We start from the raw sequence: 12,383 nt of genomic DNA, 5'->3' as shown, positions 1-12,383 counted from the left end.
GCGGCCAGATTTCTAGCCACAAACGAGGCTGCTCCTCCCATTTGCCCTAAAAGAAGCGGCGGGAACGACCATCTAAGCAAAGATCTGTTCTGGTAAGAAGCGCCTTCAAGAGAGACAAGAATTAACAGCAATGGAGCCAGAACAGAAAAAAGCGAAGCCAATTTTGAGGTAAAGATCTTGTCCTTAGCAATACTTGTATTGTCTCGACTGTGATTTTAGGCTAGGCTCTGGGTAGGCCTTAGACTAGGCAATCGCTCACGTGGGAGTGGATTTGTTTGCTTTGTAATTAAACAATAACTACTAACAAGTATAAGATTGCATTAAGATATAAGATAAAATTCCAAGTTTGCTTTAAACAATTTACAATACGTTTTATTTTTAGGTAGAGGTCTGGCCCAGGACACTGGGATGAACCAAGCGGTTTTTGGGCCCAGCGCCCTATGCTATGCTTTTTAAAATAAGTAAAAATCTAAAAAGTTAATATATTTGAATTTTTTTGGAATTTGTAAAAAGATGAATGTAAATTTCGAATTTGCTTTGCCTTTAAATACGATTTAAACCTGGATTTTTGGAGGGAGAAATACCCGGGGGGGGGGGGGGTTTGTGATACTGCCACTAACGCCTGAAAGGAGGTCCGGTCGATTTGAGGGTCTTACGAAATGGCCCAGTTTTGATGATAAAACAGCGGCTTAGTTCAGCTTGCGATTTATCATAGATAATGAACAAGATTTTATCTTTCATTAATCAACAACAGTCAATGGCAAATAAATTTTTCAAAGAAAGACCAGGCATGCACAAAGACATTGATGCTACAAAGGACATAACAGACCTGTCAACCTAAAATTTTCAAAACCTGGAGATTTTAGATTTTTCTTTAAAAAAGTGTTATTTGGCAAAAAAAGTACAATCCCTGGAATTTGTTATATCAAGATAAATTAAGAGAACTTTTATTAGGTTAAATTAATAAACAACATACCTGGAAATATATAAACAATATACCCATAGTTTTAATGCGTGCATCAGACATCATTTCATAATGAATTATTTCCCTATCCTTCAAGTAAAGAAACAAACAAACAAAACTTGGAATCAACAGACCATTTGAAGTGTATTGCGTAGCTCATGCCCTCTGGTTTGAGGTGGAACAGAATTGTTCAAGATACCTGATTCTTCACTAACTTTGTTTCAGTTTATTTGTCTCAGCTTGAAGATCCTTAAACAAAAATGTGTTGTGTCAGTTTCCAACAGCTGGAATTATCCTGCTAACAGGATTTTTAGCATGTCATTGTTGCTTGTGGGTGATCAGAGATTGTAGTGCAAAATCTCTCACATGCTTGGTAAAATCAAACAAAATTTCTTTAAAATATACACAGGAGGATGTGTTAAGTTTCTTTATGGTAGCAAAGTAAACAAAAGTGCAGAAGAGGCTTTTAAAGTGTTTGTTTGAGGCTTAAGTGACACTTTTTAATGTAGGTTTCTAATGCAGAATGTTATTTTTGTTGCCAAAACCTTGATCCTTTAGACATAAAAAAGAAAGTCAGCCAGATGAAAAATGTTTTTGTCCAAATAACCTTCATTCTTTCCTCACAATTTATGACCATTGCTGACCAACAGAGTATGGAAACTGAACCAATTTTGTTTATCTTTTTGACAGGGAGTCCCTTCTTCTTGGCATAGGAAACCCACTGCTGGATCTCTCTGCAACAGTTGGTACTGATTTACTGGAAAAGTATGAAATGTTACATTAATAAGCCAAAAATCGTTTTCTAAGCTTGTTTAAGTAGGTGCCACATTGTTAGCATTATATGCCTATTGCTTCACTGTTCAAAATCTGTTCACAATTGTGATTATTTCTAACCAGAGATCTTTTTGGCTAGATATTTCAAATCTTTTGATGCAGAAATGTGTTGGCACTGTGAAATTTATTATTACTCTGACATATATTATATCACTGAATTCAGTGAGTTATTCAATGAGAATAACAAATATTTTTTTAATTTGTTCTAAATGATAATCTGACTGAGAATACCCCAAGTGCACTAGTGAACTAACAGAAAACATTAAGTAGCTAAAATTTTAGTGGGATTTATTTTTGGTGAAGCATGGCTATATAAGAATCTTGTTTTACATTGAAAGACTTTCACTCAAAAAACTAAAAAGTCAATGAGAATGTCATATTGTTGCTAGTGTTACCTGGCTTAATTTTCTAGCATTTTGTTTCATAGACTTGTATTTAATGGCAAAAATGACTTCTATCATTCAAGACTTGTATTTCTCTGTTTGTACTTTTATATCAATGTATTGTGTCTATTTGCTGCTGTAGGTATGTACTAAAAGCAAATGATGCTATCCTTGCCGAAGAAAAGCACTTACCAATGTAAGTAAAGATGTGTCCCCTTTCTAATTCAATCTAGTTTGGATTTAATCTTTGTGCTGACTCACTTTGAAATATCATTAGAGTTCTAACTTTTCTATGAAAAATGTTTTGGTAGTACCTAATTTTCTTGCGTTATGTTATTTTGATGTGTATTTATTCATTGCTCTTAGTTACAAAGAATTGGTGGATAACTATGAAATTGAGTATATAGCAGGAGGGGCAACCCAAAATAGCATGAGAGTATTGCAGTGGATGGTTCAAATGCCAAAAGTTTCTTCCTATTTTGGCTGTATTGGCAAAGATAGTTATGGTGACAAGCTGAAGGAGATAGCTGAGAGTGCAGGCGTCAATGTCATGTACCAGGTTGATGAGAGTACACCTACTGGAACTTGTGCTGCACTTCTCAGTGGCAAGAGTCGGTAAGCAGTTGTAGCGTATTCGAATTAAAGTTTCCTGACCCTTTTTTATTATATGAATGAATCAAAGAAGTGAGCTTGTCAATAGAAATGAACTGGATTCAGTCAGTGACCTGTAGTATGTTCAAAAACCTTTAAGTCAAATCTACACTGTGTTACAAACATACAGCTATTGTGATTATTTGATCAAAACATTTGATAAACTCATTCCATTTAACAATAGTAGACTTGTAAAGATTTCAGTGTTCTTTTCTCTTCAATGCCATGATATGAAAAGATCACACAATATTTGCAATGACTGTACATGGCAAATGATCCTTCCAAATTTTTAGCCATAGAGCTTCATGTATTTTTTCTAGACTGAAAAAGATTTCAGCGATCTGCATCTTGATGCAAGGGATACCAATCTGCATGTTGGTAGGGAACTTTTGGCCCTTGCCAAGCATTGTGAAAGGATTATCAAACCCTGATGATTGTTTTCATACAACTTTGAAAAGCTGGATTGTCTGAAACCTCTGAAGGAGACATTTGTCCAGTGAGCAGACAAAATGTTTCAGCTTGATTAGTAAGAGGTTGCTGGAATTTTTATCACATAGTCATTTTAAATGTCATTTTAGCTCCTTGGTTGCAAACTTAGCTGCTGCAAATAACTTCAAGAAGAATCATCTTGATGTAGAAGAAAACAAAAAGATAATCGAAAGTGCCAAGTATATTTATGTAGGGGTATGTTTCCTTTGTGTATGGCAAAGTTTCTGCTTTCTCAAATCTTAAGTGCTATGGGCAGTGGGGCACTAATTCTACAATTCTAAGCGCCTTCCTGTAGCCTCTTTGCTATTTTTGCCCCCTTCTCTACCACCTTCATCTCTTGAAATATTGCAGGTGGATAGAAAATAATAGAATAATTTATTGTACCCTTGTTATCTTTCTGATATGACTCAAGGTCTAGTGATGATAAGGCGACCTGTGGCATAGGAGATGTCAGAGTGTCACTTTTGAAAGGATTCTTTACCTGTTAACTTGCGCTTGACTGGAAGCCATGCTAAAATTCTTTAATTATGGCTCACAAATTTTTATACGGCCAGGATAGATGTTGGGTGAGCAAAGTGTGTCTCAAAATTTTTGTATTTGCTCTGGTTTCTCTTTTATTGCCAAATACAACTGGGAGTGTAGAAAAATAGATTACCAATTTTCAAATGCAAGGGTACAAAAAAGCTTTTGAAGGTGGTACACTCGCTCAAGCAATAAATTTGCCTGGAACATATCATTTTACGATAGTTGCTATTTATTTTGATATGGTTAGAATCACAAAATTCTTGTGCATCGAATGATGTATAGTTTAATCCGATTTCGTTAATAGATTGGCATTCAGTGTGAGAAATCCAAATATTGTGTCTTAACAGACCAGTCATTTTCAATGATAGGGGGTGGGGCAGAAGATATTTTTTTAAGAATGCAGCTATTTTCTTTGCCTTTCTCAATTGCATACAGCTACAATATTGCCAGCTTTAGTCCAAGAATATGTTTTTGCAGCTTCTCCCCCATATCAATTAAAAATAACACACATTTTCTGAGTAAATACAAAGTTTGCTTAATACCTTGCGAACAAATTTAAAATGACACACTTTTTGTTGATGGTGTCTTGACCCTGAGCAGACCATTGCACAAACAGACCACGTTATTTTCAGAAATCACCAAAGCTAAAGCATGACAAGCCAAGCATAGCACCAACCCAGGGTCAAAGCTGCAGAAATGTTTGTCCTGGAAAAGCCATCCAACTACTCATCTTTATTATTAAGAATAATTTAATATAGTTCTAGAAGAGACGATACTTTCCAATTTTGACTGACATTTTTCTTTCCTCCCCCCCCCCCCTCTTGTTTGGTGATTTTTTGTCTGCCTTAAAGGAAGAAAGATGATAAAAGAGCCCCCTTCATATCTTCGCCCCCCTCCCGCCATCCTCCATTTATAATGACGTTCCCTGATGATCATGGTAGCGTGGATCTCAGAAATTATGTTGTACTGTTTGCCATGTGATTTTTGCCTCTCTATTTCCTTAAAAAAATAAAGTTTAGCTGTCATTTTCATTTTATGTCTCCAACTGCTTCTTTCAACATTTATGTTCATGTTTACAGGGATTCTTCCTAACAGTTTCTCCAGAGTCAATTATAACTGTCGCTAAGCACGCTGCTGAGCACGATAAGGTTAGATAGTAAATGTTTTTTGGAATGTGAACTGCATCAGTGTTGTTTGCCTTTGTCTCTCATAATCTGATCTAGGCAATTAGGCATAACAAGTTGCAACGAATCTGTGACATTATTTGAAGGAAAACGGTTCATAGTTATTTCCATGCGTCAACTTTGAATTAGTAACAAAGCTCTCTTAAATTTTCAAGAAGTTTTGTTAATGCAAAAGTATGAAGTTAGAATTCAACGAATTTTTCCATACTTAATTCATGTGCAATATATAAATGACAAAACGAGTCTTGAATCTAGTTCTCTCTGGACTGTAGTTCTCTCTCTTGATTGTAGTTCTCTCTCTGGACTGTTGTTCTCCCTGGATTTTAGTTCTCTCTGGATTGTAGTTCTCTCTGGATTGTAGTTCTCTCTGGACTGTAGTTCTCTCTCTAAACTGTAACTCTCTCTCTGGATTGTAGTTCTCTCTGGACTGTAGCTCTCTCTGGACGCTGTTCCAAATTCCTCTCTGTTAACGTCGCAATTTGCCATTAACTGACGTCTTTTATATTTAGGAGATTTTTAGCATTATATGCGACACTAATTATAATAAAATCTCAGGCTAAAGTCGGTTGATTTTCATCCTCTATTCTGCTATTGCAGAACCCATCAACTTTGTTCAAGATTCACACTTATTTTCCCTTATTTCTCCACAGTTTTTCATGATGAACTTGTCAGCTCCATTTTTATGCCAGTTCTTCAAAGAGCCAATGATGCAAGCTATGCCTTATATGGATATTCTTTTTGGAAACGAGACCGTTTGTATTTGCCAGATTAATTTTGCTTATAAGCGGTTATCCATTTTTATAAGGTGGTACCGACGTTTGAAATTTAGGCTTGATCTGAAATTTTCAGTGTCATGTGATCTGAAAGGGTTTTATTCTTCAAGTTGAATTTTTTTTAAGATTTGCAACCGAGCTGAAAACACGCATCTCATTCACCGATAACTCGTTTAGCAATATAGTTGATGTACTCTTTAAACCCAGTGAAAACAAGAGGTACGCGGAATTTATGATCGCCTAGTGCCCCAGCTTGTTAACCGCAAAATTGTACCGTTATCAAGAAAGAATGTTGAAAGATCACAAATCTTTCAGTGGCGTAAATTTTTTGCTTAGCTATACGCAAGCACATCTCTTTGAACTTTGTCTAAGATTTTCCTTGTATTGATCCGCAACTGTTGTTATGACGACACTTTGTGAACCTGAAAATTTTAGCGGGGAATCTATTTTATTTGCCAAGATACCCAGACCGATCTGTTCTGCAATTTTTTTCAAAATCAGTTTTTAAATGTTATCACAAGGAAATGTATGACATTTGATGCCGATTAAGCTTTTACTACTTCTAAAAAAGCCTTTTTAATAAAGATCTTCTAAAGTTTTTTGTTCCTATCAAATGGTTTGATCCAAGATCATATTTTTTTTTAATTACCTTTTGCCCTCTCAGCTGGAAGCCACAACGTACAAATCATTTCGTCATTTTTTACTTTGAATATCACTTTTACAATTTCTCTTCGATTTCTTTCTTTCATTATGAAGCCCGACATTTTCTGCTTTCAGGAAGCCACAACTTTTGCAAAGGAGCAAGGTTTTGGTGTGAGTATCATAGAGCTCTAAAATAATGACGTCACAAAAATCTTTTTTTAGAATTTTTTAATTTGGATCCGATAACCTGAAAGAGCATCATAGAATACCTCTAAATGTGCAAAATCAGGCAAGTGTGTTACGAATTGGCAGAAATATGGCAACATGTTCATTGGTTCTCTCCCCATCAAACCTCTGTATTTTGGTCTCTGCTCATAACTTTATGAACAGAGCGAAAATATCTGTGATTCGTTAGCAAATTTCAAATCAAACTTCATTGGCAATATCTCAACTGGTTTTGGACATATTTTGCCAATTTTGCATATTTGGAAGTGTTTCATTGTGAAATTTTATGTGATGTGGTTAAAATTCAAAAATTCTGAAAATTGGGTTTTTTGGTGACGTCACATTTTAGAACGCTATTGTGCGATCGCCTGATAAAGTTTACACATTCTTGTGTCGATGTTTACACATCCATGCTACAATCCTGCAAATAGCTCTTGGGACACCTTTTAATTAAAGATTTTCGAAAATTGAAAGTTTCGCCTTATTGCGCAAACACCCCCTCCCCCAAAAAACAATGCTGTTAGAAAAGCTTCTATCAGATTGATAGAAGGAGTTGGTTTTAACCCTTGGACTCCACTGGTAATGCTTTTTACAGGCAGGCGGTACTGACAGGGCAACCTTTACAGTCATGTTCTTTGCGTTACTGATTACCTCATTTCGACTTAAGTATGCATAAGAAATATTTCAAAGCCAGTTTTAAATATCTACGACTTAAGCTATCCGATAGAACTACTTTGGGTGAATTTTAAGCTTCAACAATTTTTGCCATTCTACACTGTTTCAAGAGGAAGAGGGAATGCAACTTTTAATAGATGTTGTAGCAAAATTTCAGCAAAATTATGGCCAAATTTTTTCAAAATTTTAGCAAAATTTTAGCCGCTTCTTTTTGTAATCTGCTAATGGTTGCTGCTCCAATGATAAATGGTGCCTAATTTTGACTTTTCAATTCAATTTTCATAGACGGAAGACATTCAAGAAATTGCGCTTAAAATCAGCAATTTAGAGAAAGTTAACAAGTCGCGGACAAGAATGGTTGTAATTACCCAAGGTGCTTCAAAAACTATCGTTGCCCAAGGTACCATGTTTTTATTGAATTGTTTTCATTGCAAAGCTGCCTAATGTTCAAGCAATTTCACTACTCATAGAAATATTTACAGATGAAGGAGAATTTTGTAAACAATAACTTTTGGTTGATTTTTCCTGACGGCAACTTTGAACAAAAGCAATCATCATATAATAGCTGAAAGTTTCTATTTAATTAACTTTGATTGGAAAAATCTTCGCTACAAAGAAGTTATTTTACAAAAATCTTCTAGTTTCTTTTGATATTAGTAATGGCTAAAATTGAAATCGTGTAATGTTTTTGTTCTTCCAAAAAGGCTCTTATTTAATCTTACTGCAAATTGATCCGATAATGATTAAAAACCTCACTTTTTAACTTCACATTTTATAGCTCAAAAAATTTTAACATTTTTAACTTTGATTGCAAAATGATGCTTCGTTTCTACCTAAAACTTAAATGAAAAATGCACAGGAAAGCGCCGTGAGAAAAAAATTATTGCTAACAGTTCAAAAGACGAGTCCTATTTAGGCAGAAAGTCGAGAGTTTTTTGTGTTTCTCTTACGCTTTCATTCTACGTCTCAAATGAAATTAATGGTCATACCCTCCTTTAATGTTTAGTAACGGAATTTGGCAGGGAATTGTGAGTCGTAGATCTGAAACTTTTCCAGTTTGTTTACTAGACAAAGAAACCCAGACTGAGCTAACTACTGTTGTGCACCTTTGACCTGTTTTCAACTTAACTGGTCTTAAAGTTTCTGTGAAGGTTTATGGCAAAATCTCTAACGACTAGCATTCAAATGGGACCATTTTAATTATCGCTTTTGGAAAAAAGCTAATTTTTCCCGATTTTTTCTCCAGATGGCAAGATCATAGAGTTCCCGGTGGTTCCAATTAAGGAAGAGGATATTGTCGACACAAATGGTGCTGGCGATGCCTTCGTTGGAGGTCTGTGCCTTTGACTGTTCCTTTCCGACAAAGTCTAGAATTAGCAGATTAGGCTTTCAGGCTTAACAATAACCTTTACGTACCAATATAATGAAAGTGGCTGAAGAAAGGTTTGGATAGGAGGCATGCTCACTACGAGGCACTGTTGATTTGATACTTTTGAGACCATGACTATTTTTCATGGGTATGCTTCGAGTACGTTTAGGAAGAACATTGGTGTTTCTGTAGAGGTAAATATTCAAAAGCATTTCAACCAACATGTACCTAACAACAAACGATATTGCTTGTGGACCATTTACATTGCGGTTTGTTTGAAAACCCCCAAAGACTTTCCCAAGCTGAGAAATAAACCATGCTTACTATTAAGCACCTTCTGGATGTAAACCTTCTCACGGTAATTGAAAGTGTAAAGTACAGGAAATACATATACAGGTATATTTGCGAAAATCAATTTATGTCAAATTTTGAAAGGATTCTTAAGGACTTCATCAGTTGGTCGACGTCAGTTACACTTTCATTTCTCTTCAAAAAGGGGGTTACCATGTTTAAATGGGGATTTGTATGGAATGATATATTTTCTGCATGCTTAAGATACAAAGAATCAAATGAAACCGAATCAGAAAATTTGTAATTACACGAAAATTCCTTCGTTTCAAAAGCCTCAAGTCATCAAATTCTTGCATTTTCAAATTCTTGCATTTTCAAATTCTTGCATTTTCAGTCACAAAATCATTGATGCCGTGTAGATTGGACGTATAAACATAAAGAAAGACTGCCTTTTTAAGCCAAAAGTGTATTTGTGTAGAAGGTACAAATTTAAAAAACAGATGGAATGTTGGCCAGGTCGATGTGTGTCGGATTTGGATTTTTAAGACATTTTGCCATTCTAAGGCTTTCCTAATCTTTCATTCAGTGTGTCAAGCAATTGGTTTACCAATTTTGACCCTGTTTTCACAGTTTTAATGCCAGTTACCCCCATGTCCATAATGTACTCTACATCTGCAGCCAAGGCTTAGCTGCTAAGCGGTATTAATCGCTAGAAAATGTCTCCTTGATGAAAAATTGGTCTCTCTTAAAGGACACATTGCAGTAAATATTCACTAACTGTGGTTAATTTATGAATTCTTTTTTTTCACGCTAGGGTTCCTGAGTCAGTTGATTCAGGAGAAACCTCTAGAAACCTGTATAAAAGCCGGACACTACGCAGCCAACTACATCATTCAGCAATCTGGTGTCACTATGAAGGAGAAACCAAGCTTCGAACTTTAAAAACAACAATGTCGCCAAGCAGGAAAGTAGAATATCTACCCGTGCTTTAATTTTCTGCGGTTTTTATACTTTTATCAGATTGATTTTTGGATGGAATAAAAACGAAATCGTGTCCTTGATTCTATTTGTTTTACACTTTGCGTTCTTCCTTTAAAAGTCAATCGAATGTATCCATTGCCCTGCAGCTTACTTCGTAAGTGAGTGGCTACGTATATACTAAGTTGTTTTACTCAGCAAATTTGTCAGGCATTTATTCACCAACGTGAGTAATTTAATCACGCATAAAGTGCAATCATGTGAAAAAAATCAGCAAATATCCACATTTCCGTTTCATGTCTGCAGAACCAATATTATCCGAAACCGAAAGAAGGAAAGAGTTGATGTCTTGTTTGTGATTTCAAATTTTTTTAATTAAAACAGGTATCTTAGCAACAGAGTGTAAAGCAACACCTTACCTACTTTGAGCGTTTATAGAAAAACCAATCCACTGTTTCAAATTTTGTCAAAATGACCATCATCCAGGCTTTAAGAATACGGAAGTGTGAACTGCACTCTAGATGTGCTTGATGGCCTTGGAAAAACACGTTTTCGTAAGAATGAAAAGATTTTATCTCCTCAGAGAGATCCAAACAAAGAGCAAGGGATAGAGACAAAGGTTAACACGCAAAGCAACAAGGAAGTTTTCTTCTAAACTTTTTTCCCGTTAGATTTTCACCATCTAGTGAATTTCTCTTCTGGTTTTCATGCAACCAAAACCATATGTTTTCATTCACTCGTGAGAATGTTTTCACTTTTCATTGACCTTCACCATTCTATTTAAGTTTGCTGACACACTGATAAATTTTTGCCTCTTAGAGAGCTTGTAATTTTGTTTCTGATTATCATTTTATAATTTTGCTCAAAAAAGGAGTTAAATAATTCTTTATATTTCTCCAATAAGCAAATCGAGCTGTCGTTTTCCATTACTTCATGCGTCGGCCGTATCATTGAATTTTGTATAGTAGTCATTGCTAAATAATGTTACACAGATAATTTTGTGTAAAAGCAGTCCTGTAAGAAAACAAAAATAAACGATTAGCTGCAATAGTAGGAATTATGGAACAGCTTTGTAACTAGTGTCCTTGTAATTTGCTGTAAGCATAAAACTAAATGTTTGGAATCACAAAAAGGAAAGATTAAGATCGCTTAGTAGCAGAGGACAAAAATATAGATCACTGAAGTAATATGGACTGTTTTATTGGCTGCTGCACGTTTTTGCCTAGTGCATTCTGTGGAAGAACCTCTGATTTGCTGGTGACATGCTGAATTTTCGATGTTCTATGTAGCAACAATGTTGTTGAACTATGTTTCTGCTTGAGTTATTTTTGAGAAACTGATCAACAAAAATGTGTTTCTTCGGTGGAATTTTTGTAATGGAGTCTTCAACTGGAGCTGGCCAACTTACCAAGCCTTTTCTGGCAAACCTCTCGAAATACCTCAAAAAGTCTCAGTAACAAGATCGAATTTTTTCTCCTGAAATTCCCGGAATAAATTCTTCCCTAAAATGCCTTCCTCGATCATAACGTTAATCAGTTTGCTCTATCAAATTTGTATCTTTTCAATAAAATTAATGCCAGGAGGAGAATTGCCTGCCATTTCAGTAAGTTTTTCAACATTGCTTTGAACAGGGAGAAGAGTCATTTTACCTAATTTTACCAGTAGTTGTCGATGCTACGCTAGATCTGGCCATGATCACTGTGCCATGACATCTCTGCACACTTGCAGCCCTCGGATTGCGTCAGTCAAAAGAAGATTTCGCAATCGAACCAATCACTAATCATCAGATCTTTTGTGATAGCCATGTCTCTTTGAAGATTTCGTGTTTTTTTGAAAGGATATTTTCGGGTTCTTTGTCCTTTTTCACAAACTTATCAAGCCTTTTGTATGATTTACAAATTTTATATGATTAACTTATCAATATTGTATGAGGGGGAAAGGGGGCGACACCCTCCTTGTTGACATGGAAATAGCATGGGCACGTGAATTCACAGAAATCTCAGGGTGTTCCAAGGACTTTTGGCAGGCGAAGAACCCAGAGGAGGAAAATGAATAGAATGAGGTTTGAAGTCGGTGAAACTTCGCTTTCCGCCCGGTGAAAAAATAAATTTTCTGCTTTTTCGTTTTCTTTTTGAAATATTCATCCACTACAACGTATTCTAATAGAGAAATGATGATTTGTGAATACCCCATCTAAATAGATCCTTATGGAAACAACTTGCAAAGATTGGGCGGAGAAGCCTACTTTGGTCCAATTTCTTTAAAAAAATCTCCTGGGAAGATGATTTGTCATTTTTTAATAATTAGCAAATGTATCGAAGTTTTTATGCCAACTATGTGAATAATGTTTTTTGGTGCTACACGCTGAACCAAAACAATGAGAGGGCGTCCCAAAACACT

General features: G+C 35.6%; 1 protein-coding gene across 1 annotated transcript; it reads left to right on the top strand.

Moving 5' to 3' along the window:
• The first annotated feature begins 8 nt into the window (after positions 1-8).
• On the top strand, positions 9-10,066 carry LOC135682363 (uncharacterized). Its single transcript, XM_065197233.2, has 11 exons — positions 9-168; positions 1,655-1,729; positions 2,324-2,377; positions 2,548-2,796; positions 3,411-3,516; positions 4,926-4,994; positions 5,681-5,782; positions 6,581-6,616; positions 7,631-7,745; positions 8,592-8,678; positions 9,820-10,066. The coding sequence occupies exons 1-11, from the start codon at positions 131-133 to the stop codon at positions 9,945-9,947; spliced, it is 1,059 nt and encodes a 352-aa protein (XP_065053305.1). The 5' UTR covers positions 9-130; the 3' UTR covers positions 9,948-10,066.
• The last annotated feature ends 2,317 nt before the right edge of the window (positions 10,067-12,383 follow it).

The sequence above is a fragment of the Rhopilema esculentum genome, chromosome 17 (genome assembly GCF_057945365.1).
Source record: "Rhopilema esculentum isolate cy_ngs chromosome 17, ASM5794536v1, whole genome shotgun sequence".
Taxonomy (NCBI): Eukaryota; Metazoa; Cnidaria; class Scyphozoa; order Rhizostomeae; family Rhizostomatidae; genus Rhopilema; species Rhopilema esculentum.
This window is presented reverse-complemented; position numbering and strand designations above follow the sequence as displayed.